Raw genomic sequence first — 20289 nt, 5'->3', positions numbered from 1 at the left:
ACATTAAAAAACAAGACTGGGATGATTTTTTCTCTGAATAGGAGGTGATTGCACTCCCTGAGGCTGCCCAGGAGGAGGGCAGAGGAGGGGGTGGCCGCGGTCCTGTCCATTTGTCCTGGGGATAAATGAGGGACCACGCACGCTGCCTCCCCGCCAAGCCAGGGATCCGCTGCGTGCCTGTAAGGATAATGTTTTGCTTCAGAAAAAGCCTTTCTGATCTGCAGTGATCTGACCTGAGATTTTCCCTTAAAGCCGAGGTGGCGGGAGGGCAGGTTTCGGCTGCCGCCCTGCCCTGCATCCCAGGGCAGTGAGGGGCAGGCACCCAGCTGGGACGGACAGATGGACGGACGGATGGGCTCTCCTGCAGCACTGCTGGCCTTTCCTCTGCTCCTCCTGAGTATTTTAGTATTTTCCTTTTGGAGCTCAACAGCAAAAAGCAATTTTTTCCTTTTTTTTTTTTTCACGTTTAGGTATTTAATGGAGTCATTTTTCCTGACAAAAGGTTTGTCTTTCCCCCCCGTGTCCCTCCCCCCATCCCTCCCCCTTTCTGAACCCCAGCACAGAGGTATCATTTGTTCCCGGCCATTGGCATCTGGTGGCGTCAAGACGAATAATCCCCAGCGTGGGGGAGCGGGAGGAGGAGCGCGGCAGGGAGCTGCAGTCCCTGCAGCGGGGAGGCGAGTGCCGGGTGGGCGTCGCGGCATCCCTCCCTCCATCCGTCTCCACCACGGGTGTCGGCGTGGGAGAGCGCCCGCGGAGCCGCCCTGAGCTAGACGGGACCGTGGGGCACTGGGAAGGCTTCTACACTGCTCCCACGCAGGTCTTTGCTCTGTGCCTCAGTTTCCCTGCGGGAAAACAGGCTTCTTCCCCCCTCCCCGGGGCTGCGCTGGGTTCGACACAATAGCAAACCTCCACGTTATTATTCTGGGGGCGGAAAGCAGCATTACTCAGAGCCAGGATTGCTAATAACGCACTAAATATAGCGCTTTCCATCTCCAGAGTACTTTCTGAACTCTAGCTCGTAAGCCCTAACTGCCTCTGGAGGCAGGGGCCAGGGCACCGGCCGGCATTGCTGTGCGGGCAGGGATGCCAGGAGAGCGATGGGACGACGTTCCCTGTGGATGCTCCTGCCTGGAGGTGCTTTCCGTTGTGGTGGAGGGAGCGGACATTGGGTCAGTCCCTCCTGAGCTTGTCCAGGTTGAGGGGGACGGGGGCGGCAGGCCGAGGCCCCGGGGCGGGCGGGCAGCGAGGGACGGGCTCCCGCAGCCTCTCGGTGATGGTGGGAAGCGGCTGCTTCTCCCACTCGCCCTGCAAGAGAGATTGGCACCATGAGACCAAGTCAGGGTTTCGGGTGCTTGGAGACTCCGTGTTTCTCCCTGTTTGTAAAAACAAAATGATCTTTAATATTTGAAGTGTTTTTAGCCCAAACCATGATGTTTTCTTATGAGACATTACTAATTATTTGTATTGCAGAAGCACCTACACATCCCCTTACCGGCACAGACGTCTGCGGTGCACCACGTTGCACAAACCCGCCACAATTAGGGAGTTTCCGCCCCAAAAAGTGTTACGCACCAAATCCGATGGAGACAACTCAAACCAGGGAGTCCCACTGACCCACCGTGCTCTCAGCCCAGCCCTGAAAAACGCTCTCTACCAGGTATCGGCAGGAAGGTTGGTTGGAGGCAACATTTGCAGCATTCCAGCACAGATTTCATGTGCAGCTGCTGCGAAACGGGAGGGACGCAGCAGCCTGGATGAGGTGCTGCGGGGCAGAGCTGGGGAAGGGCTGTCACAGCCATCAGGGCTGAAGGTGACCGTGGCCAGGACAAAACCCCCAGCTCTCTGCATGCATGGGGGCACCTTGTCTTGGGGATGGCCCCTGCAAGGAGCAATCTGCTGGAGTCAAACCGTGCCGAGAGCTGAGCCCGCCGGGCAGGATCTCGCTCAGATGTGATATGTTGGTCCGGGTTAGTGGCCGGGTGAGCCATGGGCAGGGGCTGCGAGGGCGAAGGGGGACTCAGGCTGGGCTGAGCTCTGGTTCAGCGCTGCAACAGTCTGGCTGCCGGCTGCGCGCTCATGCGGAAACATCAGCAAGAGGCTGAGCTGCAGCGTGAGCAGGAGGAGGGAGGTCTGGAGAGGAGAGGTAGAGCCATGAGTCATCAGCGAGAAGATGAAAGTTGAATTTATGTTTTCAGATGAAATTTCTCGTAGTATGTCAAGCGAAATGGGCCGGAGCCTGCACCGGCACCAGGAAAACCCTGGGGAAAGGTGGAGGGGGATGGAGGGTCCCTCCCAAAGCACACAGGGAGCGACCGGGGAGGCGACAGCATTGCAGGGAAGCACCAGCTGGAGAAACAACTATTTTGCTGTATCCTTATGGCTTAAGAAAGCAGTTAAGCATGTTTAGGGTGCACCTGCTCCAGGGCCCAGACCCAGCTGCTGCAGCAGCCTGTCCTGCCAACATCTCCCAAACCTGTGCTAGCACCTCGCCAGCACCCTGCTTTTGGGGTAGATCAAAGGTCTTTGGAGTGTCTCGATAGTTGTTATTTTCAGTGCTTTTGAGTGGAGATCTGAATGTAGAGAGTATAGAGAGTTCACTGTGAGCCCTGGCAGGTGCAGGAGACTCGGGGACAGCGACATCCCCGCAGCCACTCACAAGCGTTACCTTGAGATTTTGCTCAATCCTTCCAGAAAGCTCATCAAGTTTGGGATTGCTGAACCACAAAAACACAAGCTTAATTAGAAGCTGGTGCTTTTCTCTTGGCGGAAACAGTGTGGAATAAATGAGATGTCTTAAAATCAGGCTCGCTCTGAAAACACCAGCAGAGCAGGAGGGGCAGCTCAGCTCCTTCGTCCTCGCTGTGATGCTCATGACCCACTTTGTGCCGGCATCGACTCTGCTCTGCTCGAGCCTGTTCCTGATTGCTCCCCAGACCCCTCTGAAATCTAGAGAGTTGCTTGGGCCGTAATGAAAAGGTTTAATTCATAATTCTGCTGCTGGACAAAACTTCTGTGCCACTTCTGTCCCTGCAGTGGAGCTCTGCATGGCTGAGAGGTGCCGGCTCTCCAGTTCCAGGGAACTGGAAAGGTTTCTGCCCCCTCCAGAGCAGACTTTGCTAAAGGGGTTTTACCGGGGCAGAAAGCTGATGGTCTTCCCTGCAATCACCTCGGCATCCTCCGGTGCTGTAGTGGATACCACTGGATCCAGAAAGAGCGTATCATGTGAGTTTATTACACTGATAAATGGTGTGGGGAGCTGATGGTGATAGGGACCACCAGTGGTCTTATATCTTCATCACCATCATCATCATGACAATCATCACTGGGCCTGGTTTTTCTTTAAAGATCTCACAGCCCTTTATCCTTCACGTTTTGCTGGATCGCTGCGTTTGGAGACTGCACAGATTCTGTGTGTAATGAGCTCGCTCTGCTGGGATTTGATGTAATTTGCCAAAATCCTAAAAACCACCTCACGTTTCTCCTCGGTTCTGGAGCTAGCCCTGCTTTAACGCTCAGCAAAAGCAGCCTCAGAATTGCTTTATGCAAATGCATCTCCTAATTGAATCTGGCCGAGGACATCCGCAGCGGGCTTGTGCCGTATTGTTTTAAGCGCCACGTTTGGGCTGAGCTCAGTGTCCTGCTGATGCTGGGGCTCCCCAGGCAGCTCCAGCTCCCTGCCCTGAGCCCGCCGGGTACAGCCGTGTCCTGAGCACCGGCGACCTGACTCCTCTCATCGGGGTCACCCTGCGGCACAGCTCTGCCAAGCTGTTTTTTACCTACAGCCAGGAGTTTTGCTGTGACGCTTTGGTTGTGAAGCTATACGTACCGGGAACCGGATGGCTGAGGATTTGTTGCAGTGCATCGAGATCGGGGCAAAGCCGTAGAGGGATTTCAGCACGTCTCTGTTGAACGTGTTCCAGGGGACGGAGAAAAACTGCTGCGGGATGGAGACCTGCGGGCACATGCAGACCTCCTCGTCGTTAAACCTGGGGCAGGAGAAATGCCACGCTGAAATGCAGCAGCGCTGTCCCCTTTCAGCGCTGGATGTGTCTAATTCCTCCCTGCCTAAAGCTTGGCCTGGAACAGCTCCGAAGTCGGCGCTGGGAGCAGGGAGAGCCTAGTGCAGCCAGCACCTGCGGGGGAAGACTTGGGGCCAGCCGGCCGGCCCGTGAGTAGGACACCGCGTGCAAGGTCAGCATCTCGCCCCTCTCACCATGGGTCAATGAGCCTGCTTCTTTGGCAGGGATGCTTGGCGTCTGCCTTGGGTTTTAAGAAGTATTTTGCATATAAGCACTTGGCCATGCACTGACTCTTGCTGGGAAGTCGCTCCCCGGGACTGCTCTCCTGTCCTGGCAGTTCTCACTACAGAGCTATCCTTAAAGCCCTGGGTTTGGCTGCCTGCTGGGAGGGCAGGGGAGGGCAGGACTGTGCTCCAGCACACAGCCACGGCTCCTGAAACCCGCACTGCCTGAGTGCCCCTGCATACCTACTGCACAGCCAGCGCCTCATACCCCACTTTTTAAACTTTTTGCCAGTGTTACTAGCACCGGGGTCTGCAATGCTCCCTCTCCCCTCAGCACCACTGTGCAGGGGCTCTGTACCTGTTCACGAGGTTGAAGTATCGGTGCAGGTAGCCTGGATCCACAGCGCTTTTGCACAGCTCCAGCTGCGTCTGGGGGTAGTAGTGCACGTAGTTCACGCACATCTCCTCCAGGATGCCAAACCCGCCCTGCAGCACAGACACAAACGCGCTGGCAGCGGTGTCCAGCTCTGCCGTGCCAGGGCTGCGCAGGCAGCGGGGAGGGCAGAGGGGCTGCAAAGGCACAAAGCTCACACCCCATACACACACACACGTATATATTTATATACATGCACCCCTTCAGAGGCATGGGATCAGTTGCACTCTGCTCATCTGCCCATCCACCTTTTATGCAAGGACAGACTTTCAGGCTAGATCGTGTGGCTTACATTAAAATGCAGATTTCCTATAATACCTCTGCTATATTTAGCTTTGTCCCTGTTGATGGTACCTCTGACAGGCTCTTTTTTTGCTGCCTATGTAAGAAAATAACATGCACTGTCAAAAAACGCCACTTCTCTTTAATTACAATTAATCCCCAGTGGAACAGTTTGTGATGGGAATTAGAGTGACACATGCTACTTCTCAATTAGCACCTTAACATCCCCGCTGCAGGCAGCAGAGCCTTCTGGGCTCGCTTCTTTATCACCCTCCCTCTGGTTTCTGGCTGTGATTCAGCCCGGGTTCATGCAGGTGCCCACTTTGCGGGTGCCCCCAGCCCTGGGGTGCAAACAGAGGCCAGCCCCAGGCGGGCAGGTGAGCTCACCCCCGCACTCACCACGGTGGCTCGGCTCCGGTCCTCCGTGTTGTATGTGCAGGTGGTGATGAGTTCATCGCCCTGGGGGGGGTTTGAACACAGACACGTGTAGGTGTGAGAGTGCAGAGTTTCCCCTCTCCGATCAGCAAATCTGGGGATCGGGGAGTTTGTAATGTAGCAGATCTCTGCTCTCTGTAGAGGTGCCAGCCCGCAGGCAGCCTGTTTCCCTGCCAGTGCCAGCCGTGATGCCGCAGGAGCACTTGCTAAACTTGCATCCCCTGGGGAGATTCCCTAGGGCCGTATTCCAGGGATGGTGTTTCCTGCTTTCCTCACTTTCTAAGAATTTCTGCAGGGTTGAAGCACCTAAACAAATGCATTTAGGCAACACTTTGAATTGCCAAACCTGTACCCAACCTGATGGCACAACTGCCTCCCCCTCCATGGTTGGTGCCGGGGCCCGCGGGGACACCCGGGAGCACAGCCCTGGGTATGGTTTCAACGGGTGCTGAGACTTTTGAGCAGCCTCCTGGGGCACGACGGCTCCCAGCGATGCCCTCGCCTTTGCAGCCAGGTCCTTCCTCACCCGTACAGCCCCAGGGCACGCTCAGCCTCTGTTTTACTGCCCAATCCCACCACATTCATTGCTGAATCTCTTCCTCTCCTTCCATCAAGCAAGGAGGGAGAGGGCACCTCCAGTGCATGCACAGTTCGCCCTCGCCCCCCGAGGAGTCCCCCTCTGCTAGAGGAAGCCCAGCTAAATTAGATGCTTAATTTAGCTCCTGGCACAGTTGCCCACACACTGGTTTCGTGCCACATGAGATGGGCCCTGGCATCCCCAAGGCATCCTGTGAGGAGGTGGCAGATACGACCCAGGGACCATGGGGACTGTGTCCTCCTGCAGTCCCCCCGGTTGGTCCCAGATGGCAGCGGGTGCCTGTGTGTGGGCAGGGGCTGGTGGCGGTGGAGGGGATGAGGCGGTGTAAAGGAGTCAGGGCTCTCAGGGCTGCAGGGTCAGGGGAAGGTCTTGAACTATTTGGAAGCCACCACGGTTTTTGGAGCCACTCACTGGAAAAACGGCAACCACCTCCTTCAGCATGCGGATCTCCTGGGAGGGAAGGAAAGGGGCCGCGTCAGAGCAATGCCGTGGTGCTGTGCCCAGGGCAGCACCATGGGTGACATCCAGCCGGGACCCCGCTGCTGCCCCTGCAGACCCCTGTACCTGGAAGTGAGGGCTGTAGTGACCATCGGCGTTCACAACCTGCCGCTCTCTCCCGTCCCGGGACAGCACTGTCACCACTTTTCTTCCTGCCAGGTGAGTGTGGAGCTGGGAGGCGAAGATGCGGATGCCGGCAGCGGGCAGAGCCTGGGGGAAGGACGGCTCAAGCCTCCGTACCTGACCCCATCCACCTCCCCTCCCGTGCATCCCCTTGCTGTGTGCTTGGGACCAGCTTCCCTGTGCTGGCTCCCACACGGGGGTTTGGGGATTGCTGTGCCCTTGGGACAGTATAGAAGCGAGTTCCCTGCGGAGGGACGGAAGCTCAGTCTGCTGCCAAATCCAGTTTATGCACTGTTGCGCCCTAGGTCAGCAGGAGCAGCTGAGCTGGATGCTGCTTGCTTCCTTGCATTCCTTAGCAGTGGCACAAATGATTCCTTTTGGGTAGGCCCTGCAAAAATGTCCACTAAAACTTTCTTGAGAGCAGGGTGGGCAATTTGAAAACATATTTGAGAGAGCTCTTGGCGAGCTCCTTGGAAGCAGAGGCCAATCTTCCCATCTCCGTGGGGGAAGCGCCGCTGGGGCACAGCCAGCTCAGCGGTGAGTTTTATGGGAATGGTACCCCAGAGAGCTGGAGCAGATGGCTCCCCAGAAGAGCTGCTTTGAGGGGGATGCAGCGCATCCCAACCAGCTGCTCACTGTTTGTTGTACACCACAGATTTTTTCTTTCTAACACAACCTCATGGTAAGGGGTTCAGGGAGTTTAAAACTGGGAATTGGGAGCCCAGAGCTCGGTGCCGTATCACTGCTGCCTGGAACCTCGGAAAAACCATTTGCAACCTCTCTTTCCGAGGCGAAGCCGGGGCGGCGAGGATGGTCACTCACCAGCTGGGTGCATTTGTCAGTGCAGTACCCCCTGAGGATGAAGGCGTCCTCGCCTGGGGGAATGGCCATCACTGGCGTGTAGACCAAGCCCAGCTCCATGATGCCAGCGTCGTAGCGTCGCAGGGTGGCTGTGTAGTAGAGGCGGATTCCTGAGGAGTCACGGCGACCTGGCGGGCGAGAGGACAAGGCTGCAAGTCACCGCGGGAGAAGTGATGGCTGCCAGGACAAGGTCAGGCATGAAAAATGGTGCTGTGCTGCAGTGGGTGTGGGGAGAGGTGCTCCAACCTCTTGCTCACAGTTTTCTTCATGTGTGCAATTCTAATTGGTTTTAAATCCTAGATATTTTCATGCAAGTCTTTACTGAGCAGCCCCAAACACATCTGGTCCCCTAGTGAGGTCACTGACCTGAGGCTGAATTGCTCCCAAGAGGTAAGTAGTGCCTTTGGAGAGCCCAAAGGAGGAGGACAGACCACAGGGCGCTTTGGAGAACTCCCTCAGAAATATGGGTCATTGCATCTTTAACTGATACGTCCAAATAACTAAGGCCATGCTGTTATGGGGGACCTGGCAGGAGGAGAAATGTATATGGAACAAGTACTCCTTGCATTTGGGAAGCTTCTGGTCTCTCTTGCATTTGAGATTGCTCCATTTAACCTCCCCCAAGGAGCTGGTGGGAGCTGGAGAAGACCCTGTGCCCATGGTGTGCCCTGGCAGATGCTGCCCACAGGGCAGGCAGAGGCAGCAGCGAGCTCTGCTGAGATGCAAAGCCAAGCTCTGGCTGTCGTTTGCCACCCAGCTTTGTGAGCAAAGGGAGAGGGCAGGTTCAGTAGGTTAGGAGGGGTTCAGGCTGGATTTGAACCCTCTGTCTCTGGGCTGGAGCCCACCCAGGGATAAGAATAACGAGGGAGACACTATTGGTTAACATGCAAAAGCAGATAAATTATGAAAGACGTGAGCTCCGTATTTATAGACATGTTTCTTCTCGAGTTGCCGAATGTGCTATGATTGATCTACAGTACATATGTTCTGGTCTCCTAAAAATATACTTGGGTAGTCAAGAAGCTACTTGTTTTTATGTAAATGAAGAAACTGGGTTGTTTGGAATCCTTTTTTTTTTTTTTTTTTAATGTGTCTCCTGACAATGTTATTGAAGCAGGAGTACCAGTAAAACAACATCTAAATTCCCCCATCCCCAGTCGGGCTGGTGCTGTCTCTCTGGTGACTTCGGCACCGCTGTTGCTCTTGGCTTTGAGCTCAGACCCACCACCACCACCTTGCACAAAAATTGGGGGGACACCCTGTGACAACCCAGCTAAATAATGGTGTTGCCTTGGACCATCGCCCTGCAGGAACGATGTGTAGGGGCACTTTTCTGTCTGGGGAGGCTGCAGGCTCCCAAGCCTCCCTCCCCAGTGCTGGGCATGACAAGGATGGGGTCCACCCTCTGGTGAGGATGACTTTGCTGAAATCAGAAAGGCAGCAGCATGGTGGGGATTTAATATATTCCTCCCACTAATGCAGATCTGGACCATGAGGTCTCCAGAAAGCTGCAAACTGGGCTATGATTTTGGCCAAGTTTTCTTCTGCATGAAGCCCTCCCTGGCAGGGTGGCCATGCCCGGCGTTTACCCAGCTCTCCTGCCACTGCCTCGCTGGGGAGGCACCGGCATTGCCACGCACCCACTCACCTTTGAACACCAGGGGATTGTGGTAATGAATCTCTAGGCGCAAATATCTGGAGGAGCCCGGGCCACCGAAGGCAAGACCTGTTTCTTCGGGGTAGTAGAAAGCCTGGAAGCAGAGGGAGGGTGTTAGGAGACTGGTGGACTGGCTTTCCTGGGGACAAGGCTGAAAAGGCTAAGGGAAATGTGTGGGCATAATCCTGACCCCCACCGTGGGCTGAGGGGCATGACTTGTGCTCTTGGTTGTGCTTGGTGAGCTGGTCTTGCTTCCAAAGGTGTCTCGCATGCCGGCATGCATGTGCAACGGCATAACTACTGAGTAGGGGCATCACACCGATTTATGGCACCAAGGAGGTGGGCTGGGGTGAGGTGGAAACTCAGACACGTCTGGGGGGAGCTTGGACAGGGCTGGACACAAATCCCAGCAGAGACCGGGGTTGGGGCAGCCTGCATGGGGCGATCCCAAGATGGCATTGGGAAGGGTTGGGAGTCAGCAGGAAAGCACCTAGGAGCAAAGCTTTCACCCAGGGCGGTGGGTCCCATCTTGCACCCACCTGTGCTCCCATGGCCCACGCTGCAAGAACATGCCTGCAGTAGTTGAGCCGGTCTGGCTTCATCTTGGAATCACAGGGCCCGTTGTAATGGGGGAAGCTGTCAAATTCGGCAGCGCACTGGAAGACTTCCATGTGGTGGACCAGGGCTTCATTGCCTGCCGTGATCACTGGCTCGTACTGCAAAGTAGTGTCCAAGAAGGAGGACACATTAAGACCATTTGCTGAGAGCCCATCCCCGGGGGCTGCTGTCTGCGCAGGCTCCACAAGGAGCCCAAGGCAGGTATGTCTGCTATCCATTACTGAATGGGAGACAGCTTCTGCCATGTGATGGGGAGAGAAGATTGCTCTGGGCAGAAGGCACCACGGACCGAAAGCTCTTGGTTGGCTTTGGGACCAACTCGGAGTCCACCAGAACCCACAGAGAAACATCTCATCCCTTCTCCAGCAACAGATGCACCTGATCAGCAGAAGAGTTTGGTCTGCTTTGTGATGACTGACTCCTTTGCCAGTTTTGCAGGGCTGAGGTGACCCTGGGGACGTTGCTTTTTCCTAAAGAGGATCCTGGCCATGTTGCGGTAGTTCTGCCTGCAGCTATTGGGTTTCATTTCTAGCCAACAGCTGCTCGGGGCACGGGGAGTGGGCTTTGGGGTAGAAAGAGGGACTTCAAATAAGCCTGAGGAATGGCTCTGGCTAAAAGCGCCAGCTGTAGAAATGATCTGCAGCAGCGGGAAGGTATCAGGAGTTACGCACTTTTTACTTACACACAGATGATTCATTTCACACCATCTGTCGGAGAGAAAATCCTCCTTCTGAGTTTTCCCTTGCAACGCCGTCTCTCCCCTATAAATCGCTAAGCACTCGCTTAGGCTCGTGTGTCAGGCTTTTCCCTCTCCCCGTGGTGTGATTTTGACTCTGGGTGTGCCAGGTCACCTGCCGAGCCACCTCCGCGCCTGCTGGGGCGATGCTCTCCCAGCAGCTCGTGACGGGCAGTCGGACTGGCGTTATGCCTGCCTTTCCCCGGCACTAGGCCGCCTGCAGGTTTCTGCCTCTCCCATGGAGGGGGGGACCCAAGCACGTGCAACATGTCTCGGCAATGCACACAAGTTGCATTTATGTCTGTAACCCTTTTTTTTTTTTTTTTTTTGAATATGCCTAATCTTTTAGAAGTAGTTCATATCCTGGCTTGCTCTGCCCTGCTCTCACCAGCCCTGTTCCTTTGTTTCCCATGTTTATATATTCCTTGTGGCTCATTGTGTGCCATAATCCTGCCACGGGTCTGTCCGTGATGGCTACAGCTCTGCCTTCTGCAGGGGGTCAGCTCTGAGCCTGCCCTGGTACTTGCTTCATGTGCCAGGTGGAAAGTCAGCACCCTGCCACCTCCTGCTGAGAAACTTCTGATTTTGGGTTCTCTAGGAGACACGAGGATGCTACAGGCTGCTGGGATGGCTCTAGGAGATGTTTTGGTACCATGTTGGGGAAGACATATGGGTCTGAAAGCCTCCCTGTGAAAGGACAGAGAAGAGGTGGACTTTGCAGAATGGCTGAACGTGAACGCGATTGCTGATCTGCACCAGGGAAAGCAACCCTCTTCTCCTGCCTCTTACCATGATAATGTGATGTTTGGGGAAGCCGTCTGGGAGCTCTGCCATGTAACACCAGTAGGTTGTCTCCTGGCTGGGAATGACAACATCAGGGGCCGTTATCTCCATGGTCTTCATGTCACTGGGCAGTTCAGGGACGGTGATGTTGGGCTTTAGCAGCTGCACCCTCTGCAGTCCCCTGTGGATGGCAGAGATGTTGATGGCTTGGAGGGAATGGACCGGTTTCTCCAGGATCCCATAGATAAGGTGCACAGTGCCATCCTGAAGCGAGAACAAAGTATATCAGGTAGTTTTTAATGCAGGAACATGAACTGCAGGGACTACTAGCACTAGTATTGGTGGCATGAATCCAGGAATGGGCCTTTTGACCCATCCCCAGATGGGAAGCCACCCTGACTTCACCAGTAGCTCACTTTGCTGGGCTGTCGCAGAACAACTGTAGATTTCGGGGCATTTCTTTGGCTGATGTGATCACAGAGCATTCCCTACCAGTTGGGAGAGTCTGAAAAGTTTTCCCTAGGTGGCATCACTTTTAAACTTAAGAAGTTAATGCTATTACCCTCACACCTCTGCCCTACCCGTAAGGCTAACATCTCCTCTCTGCTTCTCCAGAGCCCTGAGCTCCAGGCTGGGCCAACCACATCAGTTCAGGGTTCATCCCACCCTGCAGCCCAGCCCCAGCAATGGCCACAGGCAGCAGCCTGGGGAGGAAGAGCAGAAACAAAGCTGCTCCCTGAAATCCTCCCTTTCTCCCAGTTTCTGTCGGGGGGTACTGCGAGAAGCTCTGCTGAAAGTCTGCTGCAAGCAAGGAAGGTGCTGCTGAACCCAGTGAGCTCTGGACAGGAGATAAGGAAGAAAGGAAAAGAGAATAATTTTCTCTTAAAGGATCAGAGAATAAAGACCTGCAAGTCTTTATTCAGTTCACACACAAATTTTTTTCATCCAGGGCTCTCCATATTTTGGCAGACAGTAGACGTTTCTCACCACAAGACAAGCTTTTGAAAACTAGCAACAAAAACTCAAGGATGCCCTGTGCCCACGTTGGCTTTAAAACATGCTGCCCACCATCTGAAACGAGCCCAGTGCTGATTCCTGCCCGCACCCGGGGCCCATGGCTGAGACCCTAAAGCTCTTCGACATCCCCACTGGGAACATTTCCCCCAAATCCTGTCTGGCAGGGGAGTCATGAGTGCAGACCAGGAGAGACTTCACCAAATCACACACGAGCACACTGCAGCGGCTCTATTTGCTGTCCCTTTGCTCTGGCTCCTGCCAAAACCCTCCTCTTTGCCTCCTGTTGAACAACACCAACACCTCTTTGTAACACTCCAAACAGTTGGCTCCAGACTGCAAACCAGAGTGATGCGGGAGGGTATTTATATAGACCTAACACATGCTTAACAGGAGCAGATGATGCAAACGAGCTAAAAATCTACACTTTATAGAGGTTTATAAGGGGTTGTAAATAGATTGTGCCAAACATTACTCATGTCCCAGGGCTGACATTTGTAGCACGCTTCCTCTCTGCCCTAGACAGCGCACATGCCTGATGCTCTCCCCAAAACAAAACACAGGTCAGGTATAACCATGCAGGTTGGGGTTTGGAGCTCTGCCCCAGGGCTGGGATGGGGCTGGGGAGTGCTATAGCAGGGTGAGGGCGATGCCATACCTCTATAAGGTAGTCCTTGGGGTCACAGGTGCTGAAGGCTCTTCTGAAGAGGAGGTAGAGCCCCTCAGGAGCCCTCCGAGCCCCGAGGAGCTGGTAGTCCTGCTGCGAGTCCATGTGGAGCTGCCCCTTGGCATCGCTCCAGGCATCCTGTGGGAGGAAGAGCACCTCGCTAAGTCGGGAGGCTCCACTGGCCCCGCTCAGCCTGAGGAGCCCACGGCAGTGACCTCCAGCAGTACCGCGGGTCGGGAGGTCCTCCTTCTGTTCACCCTCCAGTTGGTTCACCCTCCGTGTCCTGGAGGTGGAGGGAGCCTGTGGTTTGGTTGCCCCATGGCCCCCTCCAGCAGCCCACGGGCACAGCCGTGCTGGCACGGCCCCTGCCATGAGACCTTGGTGGTGGCACAGGGGTGGGCACTGGCAGACCTGTGAAGTACGTGACCCAGTATTAATATTTTGCAGAAAGACCTTTACAAGTTGAGATGCGACTGGGGGAAAGCCCGCCGGGGGAGGAAAGCCTGCAGGGACACAGGAAGGTGTTGTGTCAGTCTGTGCCGTGTTTTGGGTGCATTTGGCTGAGGGGACCTTCTGGGCAGGTGATGTGCTTTCCAAGACCCTTGTCACAAACCAGCTGCTTGCAATTTAAGATCAGACCCTTGCTGGGCTGTAGTGTCAGCCCTAGAAATTGCTACCCTTCTTCAAAATCCTAAATTTGTTGTCACCAGATTTTTCGGCAGCCCAGCAAGGCCTCCCAAAAACTGCTCGCTGTTAACGACGGTGACAAAGCCACAGTAAGAAGCAAAGCAGTAGGTTACTCCTGTGCTTAAGGATTTGAAGGTTTGGAGTATAAAATCCTGCAATAATTTGGATTTGAACGGTGTTGCTTTCTTGATCTTTTGCATCTCCCGTTGATATCTTTTGTTTACTGAGAAAAGGCGCCTAAGAAGTACCCCGCTGTACGTACACAAGTGGCATTGGTTCTCTTATCCTCGGGGAAAAAAGAGAAGAAAAAGAATAAAGCATCTTGGCATCATTTCAGCCAGAAGTATGGAGTGATATTTCGAGAACATATTGTCCTTAGAGGGGGAGAGTAAAATCAGTTACATGAAGCTAGCATGACATTTGTTTTCATAGGAGTATGGTGTGCAAATTAATCTCATAGTACATGGGGGGGTTAAGCAAATTTGTATCTTTTAAACAGCTGACGTACTTACCCAGAAGAAAGGCTGCTGGGAGAGAGAAAACCAGGACTGGAGAGATTTATAGAAATCTCCTTGCAGGATGCTGTGCAGCACCACCAGAAAGAGAAAGGCCAAATGCTGCCCGGTGTTTAATTCATCGCTGTTTGTCTTTCAGTGAGTACGTGAAGGCAGATTAGAAATGATCCTTTATGGGTTTTTAACATGATGCTGTGAAATACTGTAGCGTTCGAGCCACCACACATCCTGAATGGCTGGTAATTAGCAGGAAAACAGCATAGATAATAAGCCCTCCTTTTCATCCTTTCATTACACTGCAGATCACATTGCAGCTGATTGTGAAAGAATGTATTTTATGGTTAATTTGAAGTAAGCAGAGAGGTAAAATTTAACTTACTGGAAAGCCTCACGCAGGGAAAAATGTGAATTGCTTTCTGCAGCCAAGCGCAATTGCAATAAGCCTAACGTGGTGGTCTGGGGGTAGGCAGCTGCCGGAGAGCAGAGGGGTAGTGACTGTAACTGCAGCCCCGGTGGAAAGACAAACCAGACAAGAACCTGGACAAACGGACTGTGTCAGAAAGGACAGCGATTTGCAGTAGCAAAATCAAACAGCAAAATTAGAAATGAGTTCCCTCCCATCTGCTACCACCAGGCGTTTCCATACCACCCAAATACATTTGCATGTTTAATTTCTGATAACGCCGCGCCGCTGGCAGGCAGCCGTCAGGTTGTGTTTTCCCGTGTCCCGCTGATCTCTGCGATAGCGTCGAACGCACCTCGCAGCCGGGTTATTGGTGCTGGCAGGAGCAGCCTTTGTGGCTGGTAACTTTTGCTCTGTCTCAAAGTCATTAACGGGAGCTGCAGTTAATTTTTAACGTGACTGAGAGCAGCGCACAGGTGAACCGAGTTGTTGCCACATCCCGCATGTGTGTGCGTGCATGTGAGTGTGAGCTGGTCTGTACAACCACCCATTGGAGCTCTTGGCGGCTAGGCATAGCAGGGACACCCAGGTTTTGGTTCCACTCAGCCTTGCTGATGTGCTGCTCTATTTATTCTTTTCTCTTTGCGTTTAAGATCCTATGCCAAACCTATAGCGTAGACCTGATCTGTGGTTCCCTCTGGGATAGAAACGTCCAAGCCCTTCGGGACCACTTGCACCTGAGCAGCGGGAGTGGTCCAGCGTGCGCTGTGCCCTGGGCCAGCCCCACTCTTTCAAACCACGAACCAGATTCACCCGCGGGGAGGCAACCCCAAAAGCAGCCATGCAAACACACAAGCGACTCACCCCAAAATAGGAATTGTGCCCATCGTTCCAGAGCACAGCCAGGTCCGCGTTCTCGAACTCGCCCCTGTCCGACATCCCGAAGAGGAGTCCAAACTGCAGGTCCTTGACGAGGAGCTGGAAATGCACAGCTTGCTCAGGATAGCTGACGTTCCAGGAGAGCTCGAGCAGCCCCTGGGGATCAAGGGGCACCTTGTAGGGAAAATCACTCCTGTGCGGCACTGAGCCCTGCAGGGCCACCACCAAGATGACCAGGAACACCGCGATCATGGTGAAGTACATGGATGCCACTTCCCGCAGCTTGAAGCTGGGGCAGGGGCAGGGCTTGCTCCCGGAGGTCTGCATGCTGGGCAGGACGGCACCCCTGCGCCTGGCTTCGCCCATTTATGCGCTGGCCCTCCTGGGCAAGCTGGGTAAGCGATACTCTTTAATTGCATTTGGTTGTTGGGAAATTGGATTGTTGTATTGACCCCCCCACCTCCTGGCCAAACACTTGTCATTCACTGCCTCCCCTTAATTGGCTCTAATTGCACATGGACATTATCAATAGCAATTGAATTCGACTGGGCTGATGTTATTCGCTCTTAAATCTTCCCTAGTGGCTGGAAAGGTCTGTTTGCTCACAAGCTGCTCTTGCTGAGCCCTGCGTGGATGTGTTCTGCCCTGCTTGTGGTGCCTCTCACCCAGCTCTGCAGGGCGAAAGCTCCGGGATAACCCCAGCATTCCAGCCCCAGCCCCCCAGCCTGGGATCACTTATCACCCAAAAGGTGGCCAGACCAGGAGGGGTGAAATCCCAGGGTCAGCTGCCTGATGGACACAGAATCCTGGTCCCGCTCCCTGCCCACGCTCTGCTGGGTGCATGTCAGGGTATCACTGTGTGCATCCCCGTTTTCTTTTTGCTCCTCTGAGTAACCAGGCAGGTCCATGGCTTGCAGGTCAGCTGGCCCAAGCGCACGCTGGGGACCCCTCAGCTCCCCCCAACCCTGTTGCGACGTGGTGCTCGGGCTCTGCCAAGGTCTGGGTTGCACTGTGGGGACCCGTCCAGCTGCACATTCCCTCCCAGAGGCCCCGCCAATGGCACGAAGCCCGGGGAGCCGTTTCTGTGTTTGTTTATTTTTGGAGGCTGGCCTCCCTGGGGACATGTTTGCATGAGATGCTGCCGAAAGCTGAGCCGAGTCAAGCGACCTGGAGCCCCGCAGTCCTTTAGTCACTGCTGAGTTTAAAATGAACCTCTCCCAGCTGACTGCAGTGTCGTTTGCTGGAGCTCTCATGGGTGTCAGAGCAGGTCCAAAGGGAGGGTCCCAGGAGAGGACATGTCCTTCCTGTGTTTTGGGTGGTGGCAACAGTGCCTTTTGCTCCAGTGAGCCAGCCCGATAGCTCAGCCGGAGACAGTGTGGGAGATGGCTGTTCTCCTCCCATCTCAGCCTCCATTCGTTTTTTAACCTGTTAATAATAGTTTTACATGTAATCGTGATCACACCTCCAGGAAAATGCTGCAAGGGTTTATTTTAGCAGGGTAGAGCTGGCCTGGCAGTGCTGAGTTGGGGTCCTGGCATCTCACAGGGTGTTTCCCATGCACCCCAGCATTGGAGACAGCCCCACAGACTCCCAGCAGCCGGGGACAGAAAGGGTACAAACCAGAGCAGACTCACCCCAGCTTGTTAATGCTCAGAGAAATCAAGGAAGAACATTAGAACGAAGGGCACATTATGAGCAGCGTGCCGTATTGTTCATTGGAGCGCTTGGGAGGACGCGGGGAGTGTGAACAGACTCAGCCGTGATGGCTGGAGGAGGCAGCTACCAGGGACTGCAGCAAGGAAGCGTCTTACTGCTGGGGAGCACGACCTCCTCCTATCCTCCTCCAAAATGCCCCACGGGCAGGTATTGCCTGTGGAGGGCACCTCAGGGACTCAATTTACTTTTCCAGGTGGAAAATTACGGTTTTGGTTAATAACTGTCATGGGAACAGAACTCAGCCCTCCTCAGCCTCCTGCCCCGGCAGCTCCAAGGCTGCTCTTCTCCCCCATCCAGCAGCACTAGGGAATGGCCCCCTCATCCCGCTGGCCCTGGGGGCTTTGCAGTGCTGGCATTGCCTGGATTTCACCCCTGGGAGAAACAAGGGTCCAGCGGTGCTGCCCCAGGTCTCCGGTCCTGCGGTTGCTGAGGTCATGGTGACCCAAGTGCGGGTGATGTGGTGCCTCTTGTGTTGTGGTGTCTGCTTGCGTTTTCCTCCTGGGAGTTTCTCATCGGTGTGGTACAGAGTTTAGCACCGGGTGGCCAGCACCTGGGATGTGCTCCTCTTTTCAAATAGCATTACTCTGGGATGGGACAAGGAGAGAGTATCTGCCCTGCACTGATTATTTAGATAATTATCCCATGAGGTTCAGTATCTCAGGAACAGGAAGGCAAATGGGAGATGCTGCAGGCTTTGAGATTTGCTCCTGTGCTTTCTAACGAAGCAATTAGCACAAAGGAGCCCCAGTCGTGAGCAGGGCCTTGTCTGAGCTCCCAGGCATTAAGTACTATCGACAGTGGTTGAAATATTTTCCCTGCAAAGCTAAATGTCAGAGAAAATGCTGATTTCTCCCAAACAGCCAGAAATTAAACCCTTCTCCTCTCCTCTCCTCTCCTCTCCTCTCCTCTCCTCTCCTCTCCTCTCCTCTCCTCTCCTCTCCTCTCCTCTCCTCTCCTCTCCTCTCCTCTCCTCTCCTCTTTTTTGCCCTTCCAAACCCAGCACAATATTTAAGCAAAACTAAGGATCCCCATGCAAAGCCCAGCTCCTCTCCCACCCTGGTTTGGCTCCCATTAAAGGCCCTGCCTGCCTGGACCTTTGGAGATGTTAAATATTTGTTATTTCTTTACTTTTGTAGCAGCTAGGATTTTGGCTCCAGTTTAAAGATACCTTTTGTCTCTCCCTCTCCCCCTTCTAATTTGTTTAAAGTCTGATGCATTCTCTTTCGGTTATTAACTTTTCTATGTTAATTGGAATTATAATGAACTGCCTCAAGCTCTCTGATACACACATACTGCCCTGCTTCAGTCTCAGAGTTTGTGGTCTTGTTTTATTAATGCTGGTTCACGTGACAAGCGATGCTCTCAGATGCCTTCTGTGCGGAGTCCCCTCCGGTCCCCTCTGGGTCTTGGGTTTCATTTGTGGTCCTTGCAGCAATGTCACGGAGGCAGATCCACGTTTTCCAGCTGGTGTAATGAGAGGAAATAGATTCAGCTCAGTGCCCGGGTGTTTTCATGAATCATCAATGTGTGCATCACTACGTTAAATTCGATGAGGTTTTACTGTCCTAAGACACAACCATTACCCAGGGACGCGGCAATTGATCGGGAGCATTTCTCCTTGTCGGGTGACCTGCTGCTTAGAGGTTTTGGTCTCTTGTTCAGCCTTATCAGGCAAAAGGCCAAAGCAGAGAGAAAGCCGAAGAGCTGAGCTCTCCCAGACGAGTGCATCCCTCGGCCCCATCCTGCGCCCCGTGGGAGCAGTGACCCCGGTGCACAGCCCAGCCCCACAGCAGCCCTCCTCCTGCTGCTGGTGTCAGCTTTAAAAGCATGTATCCGGATAGCTTAACGTGCAGAAGGTCATTAGAGCCACCCAGGAAGGCTCCCACCCTGACAGCTCTTGGAGCCGTACTCGCAGGAGGTGTGAACTGAACCCCTGCAGTGCCCCGGGCTGGGTCTGCACCTCCACAGCTCAACCGATCCACAGCTCTGCTCATTTTCCCGAAGGAGGAGGCAGCATCCCCCTCTTTGCCTGAGGCTCCTGGGCTTGTTCCTGGACGCACTGTGCTCTGAGATCTTTGTCTGAAAGCATCAGATGGATGTCCATGTCCCTCGTCCTTCAGCCCTGGCTGCTTGGGTAGATGTCTGGCTGTGTTACAAAAGCCCTTGGGAACAGATTTTTGCCTTGCCCCATTTCTAACCTCCTCCAAGCACAGATTCACCCACTTCTCCTCTCTTGGCTTTATTTCCTCATTGTAAAGGGAAAGAAGCTGAGCTGCCGGCATGGCAGGAAGGCAAATGATCCTCACCGGGGAGCAGGAGGGGGTCCCTTAGCTAACGAATTCTGCCTCCGTCTATTAGAGATGAAACCCCAGGTTGCTGGCGTGTGCAAGTGGAGCTCCTGAGCTTTCCTGTACAGAAGGAATTTGTGGTGTAACAGCATAACACGGGCAGGTCAGCTTGAAAGCAGCTGAACTTTGCAGATAAGCAGTGAGAATTTATTTAAAGAGAAAAAAATTATGTATATCTCTCTCCCCCCTTCAGTATCTCCCCAGTCATTGCTCATAAATCCAGGCGAGGAGCGAGGATCCAGCTTTCCACTCATTGCTCCGGGTGTTTATTTTAAGACTTCAATGAGATGTAGAAATGCCAGTTTCCTGACTCCAAAACTCTGACCGCTCGGGGCTGACGCAGAGCGGCTTCCTGCGGGCCAGCTGCCGGGAGGAGCACCGGGAGGGCTGCAGGGTGGGAGCCGTGGGTTCAGCCCCTTTCCTCAAAGGCAGAGCAGAGGCAGTGGCTTTCTGCCCACCTGCGAGCTCTGGCCGGAGCTAACACCGACACGATTGGGCTGGCACTAGCGTGGGAGCATCCTGTGCGGGAGACGAGACTCAGGTGTCCCCGCATACCCCTCTGCCCCGCTCCAGGCAGAGCCTGCCCGGCAGAAAAGAGCTAAGGGTGCAGTAATGCACAGGGAATATCTGGAGCATGCCTTCAGCCCCAGGAGAAGGGCTATTTTTAATGGACAGTGCTCAGATGTGTCCCCCATGCCCCAGCTCAGCTGTGCTGGATGCCGTACGAACCCTGGCAGAAGCATTAATCCCCCGCCGGGTGTTGCTGGCCCCATCACCTGCAGAGCCGCAC

General features: G+C 54.2%; 1 protein-coding gene across 1 annotated transcript; it reads right to left on the bottom strand.

The window, feature by feature from the left end:
- Positions 1-1173: 1173 nt before the first annotated feature.
- Positions 1174-15801, bottom strand: DBH (dopamine beta-hydroxylase). Its single transcript, XM_009476991.2, has 12 exons — positions 15421-15801; positions 12943-13089; positions 11277-11534; positions 9673-9849; positions 9125-9227; positions 7438-7604; positions 6559-6702; positions 6406-6444; positions 5361-5420; positions 4605-4732; positions 3830-3989; positions 1174-1308 (listed from the first exon to the last, which is right to left on the bottom strand). Exons 1-12 carry the CDS (start codon positions 15799-15801, stop codon positions 1174-1176), a joined length of 1899 nt encoding a protein of 632 aa, XP_009475266.2.
- Between the last annotated feature and the right edge of the window lie 4488 nt (positions 15802-20289).

The sequence above is a fragment of the Nipponia nippon genome, unplaced genomic scaffold (genome assembly GCF_047370975.1).
Source record: "Nipponia nippon isolate SJK-2023a ecotype South Korea unplaced genomic scaffold, ASM4737097v1 scaffold_16, whole genome shotgun sequence".
NCBI lineage: Eukaryota > Metazoa > Chordata > Aves > Pelecaniformes > Threskiornithidae > Nipponia > Nipponia nippon.
The sequence above is the reverse complement of the archived record's forward strand: the minus strand, read 5'-3'. Positions and strand labels throughout refer to the sequence as shown.

What these genes read in the sequence shown, in the direction of transcription:
- DBH (XM_009476991.2), bottom strand. Translation starts at nt 15,801, where the DNA reads ATGGGCGAAGCCAGGCGCAGGGGTGCCGTCCTGCCCAGCATGCAGACC. An exon ending in CGTGGGCCATGGGAGCACAG is followed by an intron (nt 9,228 to 9,672) that starts GTGGGTGCAAGA and finishes CTCTGCTTCCAG; the next exon opens with GCTTTCTACTACCCCGAAGA. An exon ending in CCTCAGCCATCCGGTTCCCG is followed by an intron (nt 1,309 to 3,829) that starts GTACGTATAGCT and finishes TCTCTCTTGCAG; the next exon opens with GGCGAGTGGGAGAAGCAGCC.